General features: G+C 45.2%; 1 protein-coding gene across 5 annotated transcripts in view; it reads left to right on the top strand.

Moving 5' to 3' along the window:
* The window catches only part of BCL11B (BCL11 transcription factor B), a 97,831-nt gene that overhangs the window by 24,554 nt on the left and 49,689 nt on the right, over nt 1-23,588 (top strand). For 3 of the 5 annotated variants that reach the window (XM_009675465.2, XM_009675466.2, XM_068946995.1), the window contains exon 3: nt 19,243-19,458. The exons of the other annotated variants lie outside the window; for them this stretch is intronic. In XM_009675465.2, coding sequence (XP_009673760.1) covers nt 19,243-19,458 — 216 coding nt within the window. The remainder of the gene's footprint in view (nt 1-19,242; nt 19,459-23,588) is intronic. 5 annotated transcript variants of the gene reach the window in all.

The raw sequence follows: 23,588 nt of genomic DNA, 5'->3' as shown, positions 1-23,588 counted from the left end.
ATACACCTTCCTGGTGTCCTAGATCCTCTGGTCCAGTCCCTGCATGCAGGCTCTGGGAATCAGAGTGCTATGCATAATTTGGGCATAATTGCATAGCTGCTGCAAGGGGCTGCGTCTCTGCAGCTGACCTTGGTCCGTGTGTCTGGCCTCTGAGTAGATGTTTGCCTTCTTTCTTTCCACTTTGACAGCTCCCCCCCCCCCCCCCCCCCCCCCCGGCTCGCCATCCCCTTGCTCTGCCCCAGCCCACTCCTTGTCTGTTCAAGTTGTGAAAGCACCGCACGGGAGAGGTATTTGTGAATAAAAGTGCCTTTGCAATGAACAGGGGCTAAGGAGAGCGTCTGTTCTCCTGCACTTCCCTGTTGGAAGGGAGAAAAAATAAAAAGGAAAGAGATGCTTCTGAATTTCTACATTTTTTTTATACCACACTGCTTTCGTAATGGTCATTTAAAAAGGTAGAGTGGTGGAGGAGGAGAGAACAAGACAAGACTGCAGACAGGGATTAAACAGCCTTGTTCCTTTTAAGACGTTTATTATTTTCAGAGTTAAACCTGTAGCCAGCTAATATAACTGTAAAATCTCCTTTGAGTTATTGGCAAGGCGCTCTGAAGTCTTCTGTTATAGCTGATGTTCTTGCGTGCAGCGAAATCCAGATTTGAATTTAGCACCTACTTGTTTTATTTTCTTTATTAAAACAACTCCCGCCTTATTTTTTTCCTTTCAATACCCCCTTTCGTTTCCCGTTTGCTAGAGTGCCCTATTACTAGCTCATAAAAAGAGTTAGAAATTGAAGGGAAGTTTCCTGAGCAAGAAGGAATTTGGGGGGGGGGGCTTCCCCCCCCATGGCTTGGCCTGGAGCCAACCTGTCTTTCAACAAGTAGCGAGCCTTTCCAAGTTGAAATTTATAGAGCAGAGTCCAGGTTCAAGGGCTGGAGCCCGCCAACAGCTCCAGCCTCTTTGTTACTGATTAATTCTGCAAGCAGTTCAGCTGGTTTGCTCACTTCTGCCTCCTCTTCACAGCACCGCATCGCTTCCGAGGCGGCTGCCGCTGCTTTCAGCAGCGCTCTCCTCCCTCAGTTAAGACTACCCCCCATTCATTTTAACCCCATGCACTCCAGAGTGCACCACGGCAGCTTTACAGTAAAATTAAAAAAATCCTTTGCCTCTGCATTTTTTCCCCCCTTTTCCCCCTACAGCTAATTTTAAATGTCTGGAGCTTCCCGTTTCACTTCAGCTCATATTAACGATTGCTTCTTGGCATCGTTTGGAACCAAAGTTCCCAGGTTTTAATTAGTTTACTCAAACGCATACAGCGGGGCAAAATAGTTTCTTTCAGCTTTACCTGCAAAGGATGTTTCCTGTCTCAGCGAGGGGGTTTCCCTCGTAGAGGGCTTTGAAAGGCAGAAGTTTTCAAGTGGTCTCAATATGGGGCCCCACAAGAGTGAGTGTGGGAGGTGAGGGGGAGCAGCAGCAGGAAGAAAACAGGAAAAGAAGAGTTTGGGAAAGTACCTTAAAATGAGGATGGTCCTGCAACAACTCGATGTCAAATCATAACCTTATTGACGTCAATGGGAGTTTTGCCATTGGCTTTACTGGAGCCAGGATTTCATCCTTAGCCTATACCGAGCTGTAGGTACACAAACGGTCCTCCTGCATTCAGCGGGATTACTGATGTGCAGAAAGTTAAGCATGTCTGTAAGCGTTGGCAGGATTAAGATCTGTGCTGGTATTTTCAGACCAAGTGAAATGCATGTGGGAGGTTTTTAAAGAAGAAAGTGCATGGGAGTTTTGAAAAAGGAGAGTATAGCCGAGCCTGCCATTTTTAAGTGCCTTGGGGAAAAACCTGGGTTGCTATTAAAACTACCGAAGGACTAATGTGTTACTAATTGTGACACAATTAAGTTCTTAAAAGTATTCGATTGCGAGTCCCAAGAAAATGAAAAGACGAGGATGAACAGCCAGAAATTCAGGCCTGTGTTTCAGTTCAAACATTTCTTTTTTATTAACTAGAAATGAAAGCAAGCCTAGAGGTTCACTTAACTGTGCATTCTGCTCCTAAGTCTACTTTAAAGCAGGTTATTTAAAGAATTAAAAAAGAACAACAACAACAACAACAACAAAAAAGAAGCTCAGACCCAGTAGCTGTCTGAGACCCCTATATGTGGCTTTACCACAAAGCTCTTAAATTCTTGTTTAAACATTTCTCCAAAGCTGTTACTCAGGAAATAAAAATGTGTGCTGTTTGTCTATAGCAGATTAAAAGTTTACCTTTAATGTGACAGCTTCTCAAATCTGGTGTCGGAAACATGTGTCTATTTTATAGTATTATGAAACAGGTCTGGACCAGAAACAATATATTTAACTAAGAGAGAATGAGATAGAATTTGTGGCTTGCTTTCTCTTTAATAGTTTATAACCAGAGACCTTTTCTATGTCTGCCTGAGAAACTTTTGTGCGTACAAATGGCAAGCACATGTAAACCACACTTTGAAATTTAACAGTTAACCTTAAAAAATACTAAGTTCAGCAAAATGGAACTTTTTTTTTTTTTTCAGTCTATGGACAGCTCTTTGTAATGATCTGGCAGAGGAATCTAAAGTTTTTTTTTTTTTTTTCCAAAACATTCATAATTTCAGCACTGGAAGCCTGAAACACGCATAGGCGCTAAGAAAGCTTTCACATCTGCCTCAGCCTGTGTGCTGATTCCCTGGGGTCCCATTTATAACTATCTAACAAGATAGAATCTGCCTTTGAGTATCAGTAAATATGGCTAAAGATCACAAAACTGCACTCATAATTGTTCAAGACTAAAAGGCAGACTATAGTGTTTGATTAATGTTTATGGTACAGGGTTTCTTTGCGGAAAGAAGATAAAAGAGTAACCCCCCAAAACGCCTAAAAAACCCAAGCCCCCAGTCCAGCCCCCTCACACTTCACTAAAGAATGCTATTCCCAATTTTGCAAAGTTCATCATTTAAGGTGATGCACTTTATTTTTGATTCTGAAGTTGATTGAGGAAACCTGATCGGCGCTGTTTCTTGAAAGAGATGCATTATGCACTTTTCTGTTACCAGTGTTGGTACACCGGAGCAAAAGACGTCTTAGCTGGCCACTGGAAATGTCCACCTGTGATTCTCCAGGGCAGGGTTTTTTAACAGTGCATTATTATTTTGGAACGGCCTCATCCTTTCTCTATCTCCTCTGTGGATGAGGACGGAAGCCCTCGGTCTGCAGCACTCCTTGTCTGACAACTAGCCATCATTAGAGATAGTTAAGTGGGGGGGAGGTTATGGATGCAGTGGTGTCTGTGAGAGATCCCTGGCAAAGGCACCTGCTTGTGTTGGAAGGACTGATGAGCCCTCTTTTAGTGCTGGAGCCTTCACCTTGCTAGTGCTCATCACAGGCTTTGCTGAGGGCGATGGGCAGCTTGCAGCAGAAGTCAGATAGGTGGGGTGTTGCACTGGCGTGTAGTCTGTCCTCACTCTGCTCACAGGAAGCTTGGGAACTCCTATTGTCTTCGCTGTTGGGAGGCTTCCCTGCTGTCTGGAAAGGTTTATTTTTTTGAGCGGTAGTGGGTGGAGAATGCAGTACAGATGGATCTGTTTCTTTCTTTCATTAGCTCTTTTAAGATGCTTGTTTAAATGTGTTCACTTAGCTTTTCAAGCGGTAAATGTCACTGTTTCAAATATCGCTGTTAAAAAAAAAAACAATATTGCTCTTTGAAAAAGCCCAGGCAAGGACTTCGTTAAAATGATGGTCTAGAAGTGGTGAAGATGACTCCGGATGTGCACCATAGAGGAGAAGATACGGGGAAGAGTTTGTGCTAATTTGCATTCAGGGCTGCTCCCTCTCAGAGGCTTGTGCTGGTGCAGACCCCACACTGGGGTCCTGGTGGGGGCAAGGCAGCGTGCCAAAAGCAAGGGGGGGAGAGCTGCGGCCGGCAAGCGGGAGGAACCGCACAGGGTTGGGGGCAGCGAGGGTGCCTGGAGGGTGTGTGCTAACTGAGGGTTGGTGGACTTTTAGAGTTAAAATTTCCTGTTTTAAGGGACAGGTTTAGGGTGTAGAGGGAAGACCTGGAGGGCATGATGTGTGTATTTCCCTGCAGAGCTTGGTTCTTATCAGAGGAAACTGCGTGACCCTTCTGGGTGAAACAACACCTTGGATAAGCAGAGCGCTCTGCTAGCAGAAATACCACCCCCATTAATTACAGAATGACCTTTGCACTTCTGAAACCATGCTCAAATACTTCTAGTTTCCACCCGCAGCACGCTCCTGTCCCTGCATTTCTCCCAGTAGCAGCTGTGTGACGGCAGTGCTTGAGGAGACCCTGAACGGCGTCATCTAGCCCTTTTTGAGGGCTGGTCTGGGTGGCTGGATACCTAAACCAGAGGAGACCACCAGCCCTTTCTGTAAACCCGCAGTCCCACCTTTGTTTCCTGAGCGGAGCAAGGCCAGGAATTTTTAGTGCTCATCTGGCTAGTCGGTGTCGGTTTTAGCCCTCCCATTTCTTTGCCAACACCAGCTTTAAACCACCCACAGGAGATATGCAGATAGGTGCTCTCATTTCTCAGATGAGGCAGAAAGATGCGAATGGCTTGATTTTCCGAAGTGCCTGGCTGTGTCCGGCGGGGCGCTGGGGGAGCCCGCGGTGCTCAGTACCGCTCCGGATGAGGCCGCAAGTGCTGCACTCCACGGTCATGGCAGGGAGCGGGTGACACAACGGGGCTATCACCGAGAGCGCCTAGCCTGCCCTCCGGTCCAGCGCTCACAACCCTACCCTTTTGTGTGTGCATTGATATTTTTGAACAAGCTCGAATCCCTGCAGGTTTCGGTGCGGCTGGCAAGCTTCTCCCCGCCGCCGCCCTCCCCACAGTCCTGAGCACGACGGTTGGATTAAACGAACGCGAAATCACAGGCAGGGCACCGGGGTGGGCTGAGATCTCGCCCTTCCCCTCCCGCAGCCGGCGCACCACCGGCAGGGATGGGTGGAGGATGGGAGCTTCTCCTCGTGCCGCTTCCCAGCGCCTCAGCAGCCTCGCTGCCGCGGGCACGGCGCCAGAAGATGGCTTCTGCCTCTTAATTGAAGAAGGATCTAAGGAAATTTCACTTGCGAGCCGGCGATAGGGCCCTTCCCCGCGCGGTCGCCCGAGCCCCGGCGCTGGGTTCCTCGGGCGGCCGCGGGCGGGATCCCCTCGGAGGAAACGAGGAGTTTGGCTGTTGGCGTCAGCGGGGTCGGGATCAGAGCGGGCGTCCTCGCCTCGGCCGTGGGTGCCAGCCTCGAGCAGGAGCCAGGACTCCCTCGCGCTGCGTCCCCCCAACTCCTGCGCTGAGGAGGAGGAGGAGGAAGGGGGGGTGCGGGTGGGGGGAGGAAGAAAAGAAAAGATCTGTGGCAAAATCATGCGACACCCACGTAAATATTGTTTGTATGAATTGGGTCCTTCATCTTTTGTTAGCAGCAGCTTGTTAATTAACAGCAGATTAGTGCTGCTTTCTTCTGACACATGAATATATTTGAGGCTAGAAAATACTTGTACTCAATAAAACTGTGTGACTGAACAATTCAGAAAGTACCAGCGGAGCGCCGTAATGGATTCCCTTTTTATCCCCTCCCCCCCGCCTCCTCCTCCTTCCCTAAATGCAAGCAGATTTCTGCAGTCTAGTGCAGAAGAGACATGTTAAACACAGCTAAATAAATCATGTTTACTCTTGGCGTTCTTGGTAGTGAAAAATCTGTTGGCTGTTTTTACTTCCTTATTTCTCAGCATTTGCTTCCTACCTGTTTTTGAGTGTGTGCCCAGAAATAGTAGTTTTGTCAAATGAGTGGATTATGCCAACCAGCAGTCCTCTCTGCCAAGGAAGCTGCTGGATCGCAAAACCTGGTGACTTCTTTTTTTCAGTGACACTGAAATTCTCCCCTTTTGCCCCCCCCCCCCCAAGATTTGACTATAAAATAAAAGTATTAAAATCTTCAGAATGAGAAAACATAACTAGATCCTGGCAGTTCAGGAGCCCAGATTAAGGGAACCTGAACTTCTGTTACAGAAGCCCCCTTTTTTTAAAAAGACTGCTTGTGGCGCTGAGAGCGCTGGGGAGAGCAATAATGGGAACCAGACATTTTTCCTTTCTCGTTATCGTTCCTTGTGCCCCCCCTCCTTGGGTGTGGATTCTGTTTCCGTGGGTTTTTTTTTCCTACAGATAGCTCTACAGCTGGGAGTGGAAGGCAACTGAGCCTCTATTTTAACCAAGTCGGCTTGTGCGCTCGGCTCCTGCGGGTTGTGGGTGATGCTGGCTCGTTACCCTGGTTAGTGGGGCCGGAGCGGTGTCTGTCAGCGGGCCGAATGCTGCTCCTCATGCCTGCTGTTCTTGCTGCTCCTGGAAAGTGTTTCTCTCAAGGGAGGGCCGCAGCAAGGGCTGAGCGCCCTTTTCGGGGAGACCTGCCAAGCCATGCACAGCTATATTTACCTTTGGGGCACATCTGTTGTCCGCTGTGGAGCTGCAGCGAGTGGAGGCGAATGTGGCCCAAAAGGTAACTCCGTTTCCGAGGGACAGACGCTTTCCTGGGTATTAAGCGCTCTTCTCTGACTTCAGATAGCAAGTTTTTTAGTCATATGGACATGGTCCCATTCTCCTTTATGCTGTTACCCCAGATGTCTGTGATCCCAGATGCAACTGTAACATGGATCGGAAAACTTGCGGACGCTCTCTGTTTGATTTTAAAATTTGCAAAAAAGATCCTTTTCCTTGTCAGAGCTTTGCATGTGTTATTACTTTTTAATCACAATGGAAGGGCCTTATCCTGTCTGCAGAGGAGCTCTAGTTCGGCTTTCAGTGGGGACAGGGATCTGGCCTGTGATGAATATTGGCGTTTCTGTGGTTTACCTAAAACCCCATTGCTGTTGCAGTCGCGGCCCCAGGCCGGGCGTGTGGAGGGCCGGGGACGGCGGGGGTCCTGCTGCTCCCCGTGCTGCCGAAGGACCGGGCTGCTGCAGGGCTCGGGAGCCCAGGCGCGGCTCCTTTGCTCAGCGACGCGTCCTTGCGCCTTTACGGAGCTGGGTGTTTGCCATAGATTATTAGTGCTGTCAATAACATCGAGTCTTCAGAAGCCACATTAATTCCTTCTTTCACTTTACTAAGTCTAAGAAATGCCAGAGCAGTTTCAGAACAGGGGGGGAAATAAAACAGAATCAAAGTTTGCGTGTTATGATTCCTCTGAATTTCTGGTGGGAATACTCTGCGACAGAAGTGATATTTCCATGGAGGCTTTGGCTGCCAGTTTGTTTAATTACATTAAATAGTGGTATAAACCTCGGCAGAACATAAACCTCTGTTACAGCCAGTCATTAGACTATTGAATCATAAGGAATAATGATACCAGTGCTAACATGTTATAACAGTTCTTTATTATATTAGTGATTGGAGTGTTATTTAAAAAATAAAGTTTGTTGTAGTGGTTTAGGTGTGCGTGCATATTTTCACTGATCACCTGTTAAGGGATTGAAGAATGGATTTAAATTTGTTACAGGGAAATAAAAGAGATGCTTAGAGGAAAAACTATTAGATCACTGCTTGTGATTTTACAATCTGATTCCACTTGTACTTGAAAGAAGGTTCGTAATACTTGCTTCAGAAATGCCATCCACATGTAGAAAATTAGGGCTAAAAGGACTGCTTTATTGAAACTAATTACAGCCCAGGTCAATATTTTTAGCTGGTGACATTTTAGGGATTTTGCTTGTAATGCAAGAGGTTATAGAAAGATTTGGTTAGAGCGCTAAGCTCCCGTTTGAGTATATTGACATTTTCATCAAAAAACAAAACAAAAACCCACTAGCCTTTTGCTGGGGTGATACGTATGAATTTAATACAACTTCTCATCCTGAACATGGCTTTAAGGAATGTCTTTTGCTTCACCTTGGTTTGTACTGTACCTCTATTTTGTTCTCATTTATTTTTATAAATATGCTTTCCTAAGTAATGAACTTTGGCTTCCATTTCAGGCAGACCTGATGGTAAAAAGCCTTTTCGTCTTACGCTTTTATCTTATGGAGAAGGATGCTATTCTGTACAAATACATGGGTGAATTAGGAGTTACGGGAGAAATTGATCCAGAGAAAATATACCCATGAAAGCATGTCCTGTACTCAAAATAGTTCTTACTTTCTTGTAGTTGATTTTGCTCTTAGTAGTTTCGTGTCTTATTGAACAAGGGGCTATTTTTACTGTACTCGAGATTTACCTCTCCAGGTGGGGTTCTGTCATCCCGTATAATTAACACTTGCAATAGGCCAAATTCCGTTTGGATCGAAGTCTTCAGATAAAACTTTTCATTGTGCTATTTAGCAGCAGGATTGCGCTGCAGGTTTGCAACATGCTTCCTTATGCAAATGAAATGTCGGTTCATTCTAGATTATTTCCCCTTTTTAACTTACATAATAGCCTGAGCTAGATTCTTTGGTTGCTGGTTTATTTGTCTGCTTTCTTCCCTTAATCAAAACCAACTTGTTTGGTTAATTTCCTAGCATCTTTTTCTATTCAGAGTGCATTCTCTATTTACTCAGTTGTAGTGTTGTCCAGTAAATTGAGGACTGAAGCTGAAGATCGTCAGGGTTGCCCTTGTTTGGTGAATTGTTTTACAATCTCCAGCTGATTGCTCTGCTCATTTAATTTGACAGTTTTAGTTATCAAACTTGGGCTCACTTGTGCACACATGGCTGCAATGCTTTTCCCCTGAGAGATTCAAAACTCAAAGGGAATCCTGATTTTAAAAATTTGTTGCCTCTTTGTTTCTTAAGATTTTCTTGCCCTGCTTTGCTTGTTTAAGTTTGCTTGGTGTTAGTGAAATGCTCTGCTGAACGTGAACGGTGCTCTGTGCACAAGGGCAAATCGGTAAATTACAAATGTGCAAATTAATGAGACCCCCCCCCCCGCCATCCACACACATACACTGTTAAATTACTTGTAGTGTAGAGCATTCATCGACACTAGGCAGGTAAACCGTTTTTCACATTGAAATTCAGCACTTCCAAGGTGTCTACTTTTATATTACTTTTGGCAAGAGGTGAGCCAGGCAAAACAGGAGCTGTGATTCCTTCCCAGAGTTAATTGTGCCTGTATATTGGTCTGTGCTTTGTAGGAACCTTGACATCGCTTCATAGTCCTTCTTCCATTGCCAGCAGTGACAGAGTTAACAGTGCTGCTGTTTCATATATTGCTCTTACAGAGTCTTTTTAGTTTCCAGGACATTTAACAAAATCAGGTTGATATAATTAGCTGGTTTTCACAGATAGGGAGACTGAGGCACAGAGGGGTAGAGTGACTTCCTCTGTCTCTTTCCTCAAGTTCCCTCAGCTTCTAGGAGTTCACTTTGCTACCAAATAGCTGAAGTGCTGCTGAAGTCTCACTTCTGCCTGATGCCACCACTGAATTTTTTTTTTAGTGTCAGACAGGGAAAAAAATTTGAAAATACTAGTAGAGGGCAAAGTTTGGGGCAAGGAACACGTGCTCGGCTGAGCAGCAAGTTCCTGCTGTGGACTCTTCCAGAGGCCGCGGGCTGCCTGAGGATACTTGCGTGGGGTGCAGGGTGTGCAGATGTATCTGGGCTCAGTCCCAACCGGAGGTGAAGCCCAGCCAGAGGTGAAGCCCATCAGTGTTACTGACTCCTGGTTACCTGTGGCTCTTCCCTGGCCAGTTCGGTTCCTGCCTTTCAGCATCTTGACTGTACTCTTGTGGTCAAGCTCTCAGATGACTGATGGTGGTACTTCCCTCTAGCTGCTTGTATATGTGCTCTTGCCTTTATGACAGTCCTTTGAAACGACTCCTTCCGTCCACTGAGTTCCTTTATTAATTCCAGGGCCTGTTAAATTGCTGTGATCGTCTGTTGGGTTGGCTATATATTTTAATTATATCAAGAATATTTGCTGGCGTATAGAAATATTCACGGTATAATCAGGACTAAAAATTTTAATCCCCACAAGGATTTTTATAACCATTGAAACTCCCCAGGACTTAATTACAAGAGTTGGGGAACAAAGTTGGGCAAATTGATGAACTGTTTATTGCCAGCCCTTTATGCCCGTCGGAAAACAAACTCCACAGACCCGGGTGATTATTGTTATTTGTTGGTTTACTGCGGTAGCTGCGAGCCACGCCAGCTCGGATCAGGGCCCCATTGTGCGCGGCGCCCCGCGGCCCCAGCCCGGTGCTGCGCGCGAGCCTTGGCGGGCTGCGTCCGTGCGTGCGTCCGTCCGTCCGTCGGATGGACGGAGGGAGGGAGGGAGGGAAGGGGAAGCCCAGCTCCGGGAGGCGAAGCGCCGCAGCCCGGGCGGTTCATGCCACGGGCCGCGCGCCCCCGGCCCGGGCGGCAGCCGGGGAGAGCCGCGGTTTTCTGCGCTGCGTTTGGGTTACGTGTGTTGCCTGTGCTGAATTTGTGCCTCTGCCCGGGTCGCTTTGGGCCCGATGCTGCCTTTATTTCCCCTGCGTCTGCTCGTGGAGCGGGTGCCAGTGGGCAGAGCGTCGCCGTGGGGGGAGAGGGCACGGCGGCGGGGCGGGGTGGCAGGGGGAGCGAGGGCCTGGCTCAGCCTCGGGCCGCCGGGGCCTCGTCTTCCTCGTAGCCGTAACGGGGATAAGCGAGGATGTTCAGTTACCGGCTTCGCTTCTCGCTCGCAACGGTCAGGGAGGGGAAGGGAGCAGGTCTGGGTGGGCAGTGAGAGGCCTCCGGGCCCGGCTGCTCGGGGAGGGAGAGCGGCCGCCCCGCGCCCTGGGGGCCGCCGAAAAGCAGCACCCTCCTCCCTTCTGGAGAGGCAGGTTTGGGTACTCGATAGGGGCTCTGACAGGCGTGTCGGGGGGCTGCTTCCGCAAGTCCACGTGCTCTGCTAGGTGAGTTGAAAAACAAGGAACAAAACCGGGGGCCTGCCCTCGCTCTGGGAGCCTCGGCAATGCAATGCGCCCATATCTGGACCTTCCAAAACGCGGACTTTTATGCAGCGAGAAGAGCTGCGTGCTCAAAACAGGATATTTAGATGTATTAAGATATTTATTAGCCACACGGGGTGTTCCAAGCTCAGTTTATTTATCTTTGTAAAGTGCTTCCAGATCTTTGCGTGGAAGGCACTAGAGAAATGAAAGGCGTATTATTATTATTATTGTTATTATTGTTGTTGTTATTATTACAGCATCTAACTACTGACAGGCAACCACAGCTGCGTGCTCAATTCAAGCCACTGAAATCTAAAGGCTGATTTTTACAATATTGACTCTTAATACTTTTCCGCATTGACTCTGTATGCTGAAATGTATCTTCACCTGCCCTGCTGAAGTATCATTATTCTCCAGAAATATGTAAATGGGGTGCTTTTAAAGAAAGAAAAGAAAATGTGTGACATAAATATTAAGTATTCACATTTATACGATAGAACTTAACTGCCATTTAGGAAGGGCTTCAAAGCAACCAACTGTGTGAGCTGTTCGTTGCTTCTGTGTCATTAAAAGAGAAAACGCATTGATTAAAATAAAGCCAAAGAACCTCATAGACAAAAGATAACATTTACGGTGTTTAAGGGTCTGGTGCAAACTACCCGAAGCCAGGAAACGGAAAGCTGAGTTTCACTGTTGAGCTTTTTAATCAGTGTCGTTGTGCGTAGCCACTGCAGCATATATGTTATGTAATACAGCACTTCACCCTCCCACACACACCTAGAGACAACAGGCATGTTCGAAAGGTCTTGGCATTATGCAGAGGAAGAACGCTCAGCAATACCTCTGCATGGTGTTTAACCTTATCTTTACTTACATTTAGGCATTTTTTTCCTTCTCCCCCCCCCCCCTCCTTTTCTTTCCTGTGGTGCATCAATAGTGGATGTTTTTGTGTCGCCAAAAAATGGAGCAGGTATTGGGGGAGGGTTGGGGAGGGGGAAATCCCGTTAGCTCCCTGGTGTATTTTCACTGCGACTCCGAAGGTTACAGTCATGGCTATCTTGTGCATTTTGTAGCGTTGTCCTCATGTTGTTATAATCTTTTTTTTTTACAATAGAGTTGAAATGTTGCATTCTGAAGACATCAGCTAATTATTAAATGGTACCTAGACTATGCTTTCTTTAGATTTTTAAATAGGAAATAATTAACCAGAGGTTTTAAAGATCTGCAGAAAAGCCAAACAGGCCTGTGAAACCCCAGGATCTAATAACAAAGAAGGTGAGTCGGTTTTCCAATGCCCTAAGAGTCTGAAGACATCCTTACTCTGTTATTTGAGAGACAGAAAGAGCTCGACCATATTCCCTTTTTGTGTAAGATAGACATGAAGTTAACTGTTTTTCCAAAAAAAAGAAGAAAAAAAGAAAAAAAAAGGATGTCATTGGCTGCTAATTAGATATATTTTAACTGGAAAGTCATTTTAGCAGCTCATATTGTTATTATGTGCTTCAGTGTGAACCCTTAGTGAAGCTATTAAACTGTGAGAGCCTGAACTTATCAGACATTTTGTAATGTGCCTGGATTTCTGCATCCTTGTTCAGAAACCTGTTGGGAGGGGAGAGCCTTTCTTACTCAGACATGGAAAGCACTTTTTAACCAACTGATTACAAGGATGGATAGTTGAGACCTTCTTGCACCCTCCTTTTCTACTTTTTTTTTTTTCCCCTGGCAATAATATTTCTTTTTTCTATTGCACTCCCTCCCTCCCATCTCCAAGACGGTGGTCAAGCCTAGCTATGTGCTCTCTAGCTGGTGAAAGGGATTTAGCTGCAGGGATCGGCTTCAGTTATTTCAGGATACTTTTGACTCCTGCCTGTCATATACAACAAGTTGGAGATTCTCAATAGCTGGTAGGCTCTCGGCATCAGGCAGACTCATGCTTTTTGGAAAACACTAGCCCACAGCAGACTTAGCTGTCATTTTCCTATCAGTTTCTCACCCAGGATGCTTACTTTGTAATTGCTGGGTTGGGTTTCTCAGGGTACGGATTTTTCCCCCAATCTTACTGCATAGGTTGCTTTTATTCTCCTTTGCACTTTAAAACAAAGTGACTGATACAATATCCAAACTGATGAAAAAGAACTGGATTTTTTCCCCTTTATTTGCTCAGATTTGAATTGGGTTATCTGCCTATCTTGTTTATGAAATTTTGTGCTGTCTTTACTGCACAGACTGTGACTCCCAAATCTTCCACAGCTCCATTTCCATATTCCTGCGTGCTTGTTCTTTGTTAATCACTTGGCAAGCGCTTATTTGAATATTAAAAATTTCTTTAATCATCAAAGGCAGGAGCACAGCTTCATGAATATTCATATTTTTTTCCTCCTCAGACTGGATTCTAGTTCATTACCCTGCAGTAAAGCCAAACAGTCATCAATCGCGCTCATTACAGCCGCTGGCGTTTTGATTGGCTGCCTGCTGCTGGTAGCTTTCTCGCTCCCCCATCCCTCCCTTTCTCTTCTCCATGAGCTGTCGTGTACCTGCCAACAACAACAAAAAAATATCAACAATGCAAGAATAAATTTCTCCGGATGAAAAACAACTTTGCAAACTTGTCAAACAGTCCTCGTCACTTTTTTTTTTAATGTTTTGTTTTACACCAAAAATTAAAAAAAAATTAGAAGGGAGAAACTTGAGCTTTAGAGATGAATATTTGTCAAGAGAGTTGACGTAAGTTTCATTTGCATAATGACTTTGTACTTCTGCATTAATAAAATTTGCATATGAAGCCATGTTAATTACTCCTGATCATGCTTTTTGCATTCATGCATAGTAATTTTCTCCGACTTGTGAGAATTAATGTCTTGGCATGGGGGGAGGAAGGGGGGGGAGTTGGGGTACTGTCAAATTTCTGTGCCAGTGCCCCTCACTCACTCCTTCTCCTTCTTGCTCACCATGTCGCTGTTCTTGATCTATGACTCATTTATGCATTATCATTCAAAATTCTTGGGAGAAAGAAATGTATCAATTCAAAGGGAATCCTTGTCTGCCAAAAAAAAAAAAAATCCTTGAACAAAATATAACAAGAAATCCCTTCCCTGCCCTCCCTCTTCTCTTCCCAACTCAGTCTTTGAATTTCCAGCTCAAGCAAAGTTGTAATCTTGACAGAGCATCATAAGTCAGTGCAGGAGAACTATTCCAAAACTGCTGTGTGTCTTGGGGGGAAGAGGTAAGGGTGGGTCTGGGTGTGAGCCGAATGGTGTGTGCCCGAGTGTGTATACTAGTGTAGCTGTGTATGCTGTTGCGTCTTTCTGCCTTTACTGGGGAACACTCTGTGGATCTGCCACTCGGAGGATGTGCATGCATTGCTCTGCTAGTTGCTATTGGAAATGTTTGTGCCTCTGTATTTCAGCACCTTATCTGTGTGCACGCGTGTGTATGTGCGTGTGCACGTGTGTGCACGCTCTTCCTTCTGGCAATTCTGTTGGCGGCTGTGTGAAAAGACACGGTAGAAAGATCAGATAGAAATATCAGGTGGGAATGGTGCATATGAGAGGATATATTACAGATGAAACAACTTATTTCGGGAAAAACTTGGAAAAATCTGTTGGAGAGATTAGGGAATAGATCTGTCTTGCACTTTTGGATGTATCTGTTCAGGGCTGCTGCAATGGTACTTATAAACTCTATCTCAGAACATCTGCAGTACTGTCCCTGAACCTATCATGAGCACAGGGCAGGGATGAGGCTGCAACTGCACTCTTTATACTGATGTTTTTCTCTATATTAAAATAGAGTTATTTTTAGCAATGAAAGTGAACTTTAATCTCTTTAACGAGCTACTGATTGATTTTTTCCATCACCAGACAGACACATAGAAAAACTTCGTTCATGTACTGTTAGGTGGCTTACTTGTTTGCATGTACACCTGCCTGTCTGCCTTGCAGATACATGCATAGCCACGCAGCCAGGCAAGCACACAACACCTTGTGAGACACGCCAGCTACATAGCTACATATGGTCACATTTACATACAATATAAGATGTAAAACAAAATATCTTAAATTAAAATCAGGTCCCCCAGTCTGAACAACTGAGATGGGACATTGTGAATGCTACTTGCAGCTCCATCTTTGTGCTTAGCTCAGGGACTTTTCTGCAGATGTGCCTGGGGAGCGTGATGTTTTACATATACCATATCATATGGCCAGTCATGCCTAGGCTCAGGGAGAGGGACAACAAAAGGATGCAATTTCTGCCTTGATTGTGGCTTTTGTCATGTTCATCTAGGCTCTTATGCTCATTTCCATCTTCTGGGGTCATGTCCAATTTACCTTATTTTCTTCTTTGCAAGTTTAAAAATAGCAGAGAGCAAAAAAATTACTCTTAGTGGTGCCTGGGAGTCAACATAACCTGTGAGCTACTGCCATGTATATGCAGTGAGTATATGCTAAGCCTTTTTAAAGCGTAAGAACAAAATCCTCCTCTGCTATCAGCAATGCAGATCTTTTATCTACACTGTGACAATCCCTTTGCATGTTTCACACTCATGCTACGTGCAAAACTCCCCTCACATCCATGCAGAATAAATGCAGAATATGTAATTGAGATCTGCAGTGCAGGTGAGTGATTTCCCAATGCTGATCCAGGAGGAGAATTAAGCCTCAGACATCCTGCCAGTGTGTGTGTAGAGATACAGAACTGCACGTGTGTGCCCACTGACACCCGACTAGATCAGATTTTCCAAACCAACCTCCAAAATTGCAGCACAGTTCTTTTTACATTCTGCTTTGCCTTAGTGAAGGTTGTGGTTGTGCCCTTTGTGACAGTCAGGGGCTCACAAGACTGTTTTCCTTTTAAAACCGGTGTGCAACATGATGTGGTCAATTGGCCGTAGTATTGCAGAGACTCACTCCCATCTCTCACCTGGTGCTGCATGAGCTGAGCGGAAAACTCTCAGCATCACTTTAGGACAAGCGTCTATCTTTCTATCTATTTGTATCTGTTTATCTTTTTATCCATTTGTTAATTTTTATGCATGTCTATTACCTGTTCCCATTAAGTTGAAAAAGGGTAGAACCCCCATGTTCATTTTCAGCATTAGATGGAATCTTTATGCAGAAGAATCCCACAGAAAAGGAGGTGGAGGGGTAAAACCCAGGCATATTCTCAGCAAACATATGTTGAGTATTTCTGAGTACCACTGTTAACCTTTCTATAACCATACAGAGGTGCAGCATATCTAACAGTGGTGCCCTCCTTTTTTCCATCCCTTTCCTTGATGCCAGTGGATACAATTTCCCTCTTCATGGTTTACCACTTTGTCTGATTTTATAGGGCTGTCCTGTTGTTTGTGACTTACTAAAAACAAATTTAAAAAAATCCTAAAGTGGTAGCAAAGAAGAAAAGGTATCACCTAGTTTAAAGTTGCTTATAGGGGCAGACTTGGCCTTCTGGTCTGTAAGCCCTGGGATCTTTGTTTCTTGGCACTGGACACTGTAGTAGTGGTGGGACTCTCTGAAGATCTTCCAGAACCCTCTTTTTTTCCTCCCCTTCTTCCTTACCTCACCTTTTCTTTCTGAGTCTGGATTAGCACTTTTACAATTTCCTGATGTATAAGTCAAAGGGCTGAACGGGACCTTGAGGGTCACAAATTCAGTTCCTTCTCTTCACTGGCAGCCGTATCCTATAGTCCTTTCCATAAATTTGTTAGGCACCTTGTTAAAGCAGATAGTTGGCTTTCCCCTACTAACTCTGTTGGAAGACTGTTACAGGATCTCTTTCCTCTAGATGATTAGACACCTCTTACTTGAAACCTTAATTTCCTCTCCACACTGGAGGAAACATGTTGGATTAGAGCAGGCAGGGCCTCACTGTACCCATGTGATGAGCTTTTAGTGTCTCCTCAGATGCCGCAGGGCTGTGCAGATTTTATCAACTTCATTGCTAGCAGAAAGGTGGGGCCCACTGAGACAAGAGGAGAGATAGTTGCTTTCATGGTAATGTTGCATGCTAGGACCCGTGCACCTCTGTATTAAAATAAATGCAGCTGTGCTTAATGGTGCACTTAGTGGGCCTCATACGGTTCCTCTGTGTGACTGACTGCTTCAAAACCTTGTTGTGAGCTGTAGTACAGCATCATGATGTGCAGAGGGCTGAGTGACAGCAGGACATGTGCTCTTAGTTATGGTGGGGCCACAGGTACGTTTCGGTGTAAGCTGAATCATAGCTGCCCTGTGGTCCTCCTCTAAAACCGGATTCCAAGCTCACACCTTGAACCTCGTCTGTGGTAGCCTACTTATTTTTATACTATTAAAATATAAAATCCAATTGTTAATTAATTGGAGGGAATCTTTTTAGGTTTTCCTTGTTCTACAGAAAAGCTTGTTACTCATGTATGTTACCAGAGCAATGGAGTGGCTCCTCTGCATACCGAAAAAAATCCCGTGTCTGACATCTGTTTCCACATGCCTAGCTCACAGTCCTGCCCAGCATGTAACACAGGTACAGTTTAGATAGTGGAGTTTAGATAGTGGTTATCATTACCTGCTTGTGTAATATTTCCAGAGAGATCAAACAGTTGCTAAAGCCAAGCTACTGAGCCCCCAAAATAAAAAAATCCCTCCTTGTCCCATGAGCCACAGAGATGACTTCTATTTAAATACAGTCCTCACAAAAGAGCACAAATTTTATCCTTGATGCTTGAAGCTCAAGTATTTACACAGGGAATTTAGACTCTTCACTTGTGGTTTTGGCAAAAGCTTCACACAAATGTTTTGCACTGGTGGTCTCTTAGCCATTTAAGATAAACGGCAAAATCAAATGCAGTCCTTGCAGACTAGAGCGCTGGATGCTGTGCCAAGGATGAAGTATCCCCGTTTGCCTCACATGTGTAGCTGTCAGATCAACATGTAGGCCTAGTTTCCAAATTGGGACTCGCGAGGTGGAGGGGCTCCCTTATCAAATGCTGCTTTTCTCCTGTTGGAGGGAGCATGGATAAATATTTCTTCCTGCTGCCACGGTGTTTGCATGTTTATGCAAGGTGCGCATGGCGGCGTAGACAGAACTGCCGCCGTTAAACCAAAAAGAGCATTTGCCAAAAGATACCCCACACTAGCACACATATTTCCTGATCTAAATGCAGGGGGAAACTGTGGTTTCTGATCTACCACTGTGCGGTAACTGTTGGCAAATGCCAGCTTTTTAACAGCGGCCACTCCACCTCATATCTTCGTTTAGAAACTGTCCTTGATTAGTAGCTACCCTTTATCTAGTAATTAAATAGAAGGCATAGATTTAAATAAACAGGGTTGGATGCTCAGTGGATGCAAAGCTGTGCTGTTCTCTCGACTTCTCTTCAAAACTCTGTTCCTTTGCGCCGACCAGCGTGTGTGCGTGTGTGTGTGTTTGTGCGTATCTGCCTGTTTGTATTTGTGCAGGTGTGTACAGATATTTACGACTTGTGTTTTAGTTTTTTTGAGCCACGGAGCTCTTCTTTGGACTGGTGCCAGGAGGAGTGAGTGTTTCTAGTGGAGCAGGAGAAAATTCTAAATACAGTTTTTAAGTGGCAGGTGATTCCTAGATGGGTTAAAAATAAATAAGATAGTTGGAGGATACAGTATCATTTTTAGCCAGTAGGTAAAAGCTTGCTCCCTTCTTTACAGGCTTGGTAGGGAAGCAGTCTGCATAATCGGGGCGTGCAAAATGCATAACTGGCTGCAGCTCAAATGGGAAGGCAACACAGTGGCCCATGAATGCTTTATTCTGGGAGCTTGATTCCTGGCACCTCTGTGAAGCCATTTGAGCTCTAAGTCACTGCACTTTGTCTGCGCTGGTGTGTCAAGCCTGTTTCAGCAGTAGCTCGGCATAAAGCCTACCCAGTCTTATGTCAGTTAAATGCATTAACACAGCCATAAAACAGTAATCCCCTTTTTGCTTTGGTCCCTAAGCAAGCGCTGGTGGCGACGTTAAGCGCCTCCAGCTTTCCTCCGCACCGTGTCCACCCTCTCTCCCGCACCCTCATCGCCTGCTTCGTCCCCTTTCTGTGCCCCCTCCCGCGGGCCCCTGGGCCCGGGCGCACATTCAGAGCGCTACTCTAGCGCGCGGGGGTTTCGCCGGTCCCTGAGGTCTCTTCTTGCTCTTCTCCTCAGCCCATTTCTCCTCCCTGGCCTTCGAGTGAGTTGTGCCAGTCTCAGCCTGACCCAGAAATCAGTTCAGACACAGTGTGTAGTGACTTAGGCAGTCAGCCTCCACCTCGCCTGTTTTCCCTGATGATGCCTCCTCTGTCCCTTCAAACTTAGATCCGACTGACAGTTTTTTCTATTGTTTTTTCTCCAGGGCCGTCCAGGCCTGCAAACCTGCCGGGGGCTCCCATAGCTGCCTCCTCCCACCCTCACACATCAGTGATCACGTCACCTCTCCGCGCACTGGCCTCTCTCCCGCCCTGCCTTAGCCTGCCCTGCTGTGGTGCACGTGCAGTCTCAGTTGGCGGGACTCAGACTGAGATTCAGACTGAGACGTCAGGCACATTTGGATGTCATTGTCAGTTGTCAGGTAATAGAAACGTTTTTTTTTTTTTTTTGTTGCTATCTGAAGGTCAGTAGTGCTGCCAAGTGATGTCATCTTTACTGTGTGAGAGCTGCCTTCCCTGGGTTGTGTGGGGAAGGCAGTGAAAATGCCCTGAACAACCCCCCCCCCCCCTTCCTTTTTTCCCCTCCACCATCATGGAGGACGGGGAGCGGGAAAGGGTGTGTGACGCCATTCCTTTTTTTCCCCTTCCCGTCCCTCCTGTCTGCCCACTTTCAGATGTCACCAGCGTCCGCGGCTGGTCTGTTTATGCCACATTGTGAACAAATGTCTGAGAATCCTCACATAATGTGATACCCTGGTATCAAGATTTCATCTCTCTGGGCTGTTTATTTTAAGCTTAATTGGATAACATTTAACATCTGAGGTCTTTTTTTTTTCTCCCTAATCATTCGTATTAAAAGCTTTCCTCAGAGTCCACGTGCACGCAGGATGTATGTGCTCCATGCAGTTTTCTCCCTCGCTTCCAGAAAACGCTCCTTGGTAATTTGCCACACATCCCTCCCCTCTCCCCCATCAGTTTTTCTTTTCCTTTATTCCCTCTGGATGCTTGACTTTTGTCACCACGAGGAGGGGAAAGTGATGTGGAAATGAGGGTACACCGAGCTAGCTAAAGAGGACACTGACATATTGTTGCCAAACCGCACCATTTCAGACCCAGCAATGCCTTTGAAATCAGTGGGTGTTTTTGAGCATGGCTCAGTTGCAAGATTGGGTCTGTGGTGAACTGAGTGCTGCAGAGGTGAAAATGGCGAGGGCTTGAAAGAAAATACAGCTGTGGCAAAATCCTCAAGCATTTACTTGTGACTCACTGTGGTGGGCCAAACCCTGCGGCCCTCATTCATGCTCACATGCGTGGGGATTTAATAGGAAGTCCGCAAAGTGATACTGGATAAATAATGCGTGAGGACCAAAGGATGTAGACAGATAGCAAGAACTGCTAGCAAGACAGATAGCAAGCCTTCAGAAAATGGCTCTTCACATCCTCCTGAAGCTAGCATAACTTTGCTCCACACAGCTTTTTTCTTCCGCAAGCACCTTCTTTCTACCACCTGGCTACAACACGCTTTATCTCATGAGAGCATCCCCGTGCATCCCTTTTGATGTAATAAAGCAAGAGAAAAAGTTTTGCAAGGATTTTAAATTTGTATCTTGGAAAGCTTGTCTTGAAAGACAAAATATTCTCAGGAGAAGGCTGAGCACACTCTGCAGAGCCCTTTTCTAGACCCATATGCGAAGCACAGGCAGTCTGTGGAAGGCTGCCGTGGCCCTCTGGGTGAGGCTCAGCCTGCACACCGCCTCTTCGGCCAGGGCACGCGCTCCGGCTCGGAGCAACAGGTTACACGGTGCAGTGCAGTCAGAGCATCCAGGGGATTTCGTCTGATTTCCTACCCAAGTTACTGTACTCACCGTGGGGGGCAGATAACTGTTTTAATATGGCTCTGCTTCGTTGACCTCAGTAGATTGACACTGGCTGGAAACGAGTGTAGAAATGGGCTCTTCTGAATGGTGAGCTCTGTGTCAGAAAGTCAGATAGCCGCCCCCCCTCTTCCCTCCTCCCCGTAACTAGTAAAGCAAACTGGAATTTATCTCATATTTTCCTTTTTCTCTGTCTTCACTGATACGGTATTCACACATGTATCTCTGATAGGTACGTAGTTGTAACAGTGAACTGGATACCCCTGGTTCCCAATTGCTTCTGATACCAACAGCTAGTGGAGAGGGAAGAAAGTAAAACTGAAAATAGAAAAGGAAGGAAGGAATAGCTCGTTAAAGAACATGGGAACACAAGGCTTTTGTGCTTTACCTACTTTCAGTTCTCACTTTATAGTTGTGCACTGTTAGTTTTTGGAATTGTCCATTTGCTAAAAGAACGATGCCAGCTCTGTGGAGGGACAGACCTGTTATCATGGCTTCCTATAATTACTGCGGTGGTCTATGGCGCTTAGAGAATAGATTATATCAAAGTGCGTGCTACGTGTTTATAACAGTAGTTGGTCAAGTTCTGCTTAAAAGAAACATTTTCTCCCCTTGAAAAGAAGACTTATATCTACTTAACCCCTTCTTAGCTCCCTTAGCATTCACTGTAGATGAGCCTGGGTGTGATTAAAGCCCTGAGGCACGGGAACAGGATCTTTCTGGCTCCCAAAATGTTTTGTGGAAATGAAAGAAAAGTGATTTCTGTGTGTTGACTAATAATCTAGTGATGGTCCCTGTGATGTGCCCTCCTTTTTTTCATACAGCCATTTACAATAGTCACTTGCTACAGCTTTAGAGATTTGCTTGTCTCTCTGACTTGATTAGCTTTTTATTCTGCCAGCCCTGTTCTTGCTTCTGAGGAATTGTTTCCTTCTTTGAACAAAAGCCATCAACAGTTCCCGCCTCTCCCCCTCCTTCATCATTTCTTACCTTTCCTGTTTTTCAGCGTTCATTTAATTCAGGACCTGGAGTTTTCCAATATAGTTTTCAAGCAGGCTGCAAATCTGAAGACTTGAAGTTGCAGGTACTCCCAAATCTCTGTTGGTGCTCACAAATCAGGTCCTTAAGAACCTCAGCAATTTTGTGCTAGAGAATCTAACCTTCCCGCTGCCTGTGGAATTTGGGATACTCACATGTAAATGCTGCATTTGGAAATCTCAGAGGTAGATAAGGGCAATTGCCTAGTATACTGCTAAGTAGCGTTCAGTTATGCAAAAGGAGAGTCATCCTGCTTCATTCAGAGCTGTTAGTGATCTTTGCAAAACGTGCTGCTGATAGTAGTTGCAGTAAATGGTGCTGGGAAGTCCGTTTGGGTGTCCACTGTGTCTCATTCTAGTTGTTGGTTGTGGTCCCTTCTGTCTTTGTTCTTTTCCTTGTGTCCAGGGCACCACAGGATGAGAAATTTGCGAGTAAAGGTCTATGTTTTTCAATATGATTTCTTTTAAATGTCTGCAAATATCGCTGGAACAATCTCTCTGTCTCTTTATTTATTTATTTTTTTTGCCTGAGAGGCTTCTGTCTGTTGAATTGGGTTCTCCTGTTTAAATGTTTTTAGTGCCTATTTAATTAGAAGTTGGAATAGAGTCATGAAATTCACAGGGTTGTGTAGCTTGGATCTAAAATATAAATGGGCAAAGCATTCATTTTGCTTTACCCCTTGCCAGATTAGGGTGCTTTTTTTGAGCCTGCTTTTTATTTCATTTCAATGAATTGCAACTGCTTAGCGTAGCTGTAAAATGCACACAGGTTTTTTTTTGCATAACAGAGACATGCAAATGATTGTTGAGAGACATAATTATGTAAGGAAAAGTATATGCCTCTGTGCATGCACACATACACTGCAATGCTTTTTGTGGGGCTGTTTTTTCACAATACATCTTCATAAGGCTCTTTTTATGATGCTGATTTATTAATATTGTACATTAAGGCTTAAATTGTCAAAGCTGCCTAAGAGATTTGGATGCCCATTTCCCATTAAAGTTAACGAGAAACGAGCTTTGAAAATCTCAGCACAGAAGTGCATGGCACTTTACAATGTGCTCTCCAAAGGAAGAAGTCCCTGCCCTGAAGATCCTACAGTGCAAAAGCCCTAGAAATGGAATTCTAATTGGTATAAGACAAAGTGGTGTGCAATGATACAGATAATAATTTATCCCTTATGCATGCTTTTAGATATGTACCTGGTCCAGAATCTTTGGACCTGGGCCCATGAGTGAGGATTTTATATACCTCTGTAAAGATAATTAAACCTGTCTAATACATATATATTCAGCTAACCAGTGAAATTGCTTCCTTCCCGCATGTAGGCTGATAGAAGGAGGTCAAAAGCAATTATGATACTTAGTTGCATATATAAAAACAGCAAGTGGGCATGGGCAGCAGTCATTTAATGGATGGGGCTGTGAAGTCAAAGGCCTAAAAATAGAGGAAGGCATAGGTTCGTAGCTCAGAGAAATGGAACCAGCTCCTATTAATTCAAGGAATCAGCTGTATTAGTCATTAGGACCTTCTGAAAATCACATAGTCATCTTGTAAAGTTAGTATCAATGTACTTGGCTACTGAAATTCTACTTACTGCATCTTTTAGTCTGGTGTTTTCTTGGCAAAGGTTAAGGTGA

The sequence above is a fragment of the Struthio camelus genome, chromosome 5 (genome assembly GCF_040807025.1).
Source record: "Struthio camelus isolate bStrCam1 chromosome 5, bStrCam1.hap1, whole genome shotgun sequence".
Lineage (NCBI taxonomy): Eukaryota > Metazoa > Chordata > Aves > Struthioniformes > Struthionidae > Struthio > Struthio camelus.
Note: the sequence above shows the minus strand (reverse complement) of the source record. Positions and strands in the feature narration are given on the sequence as shown.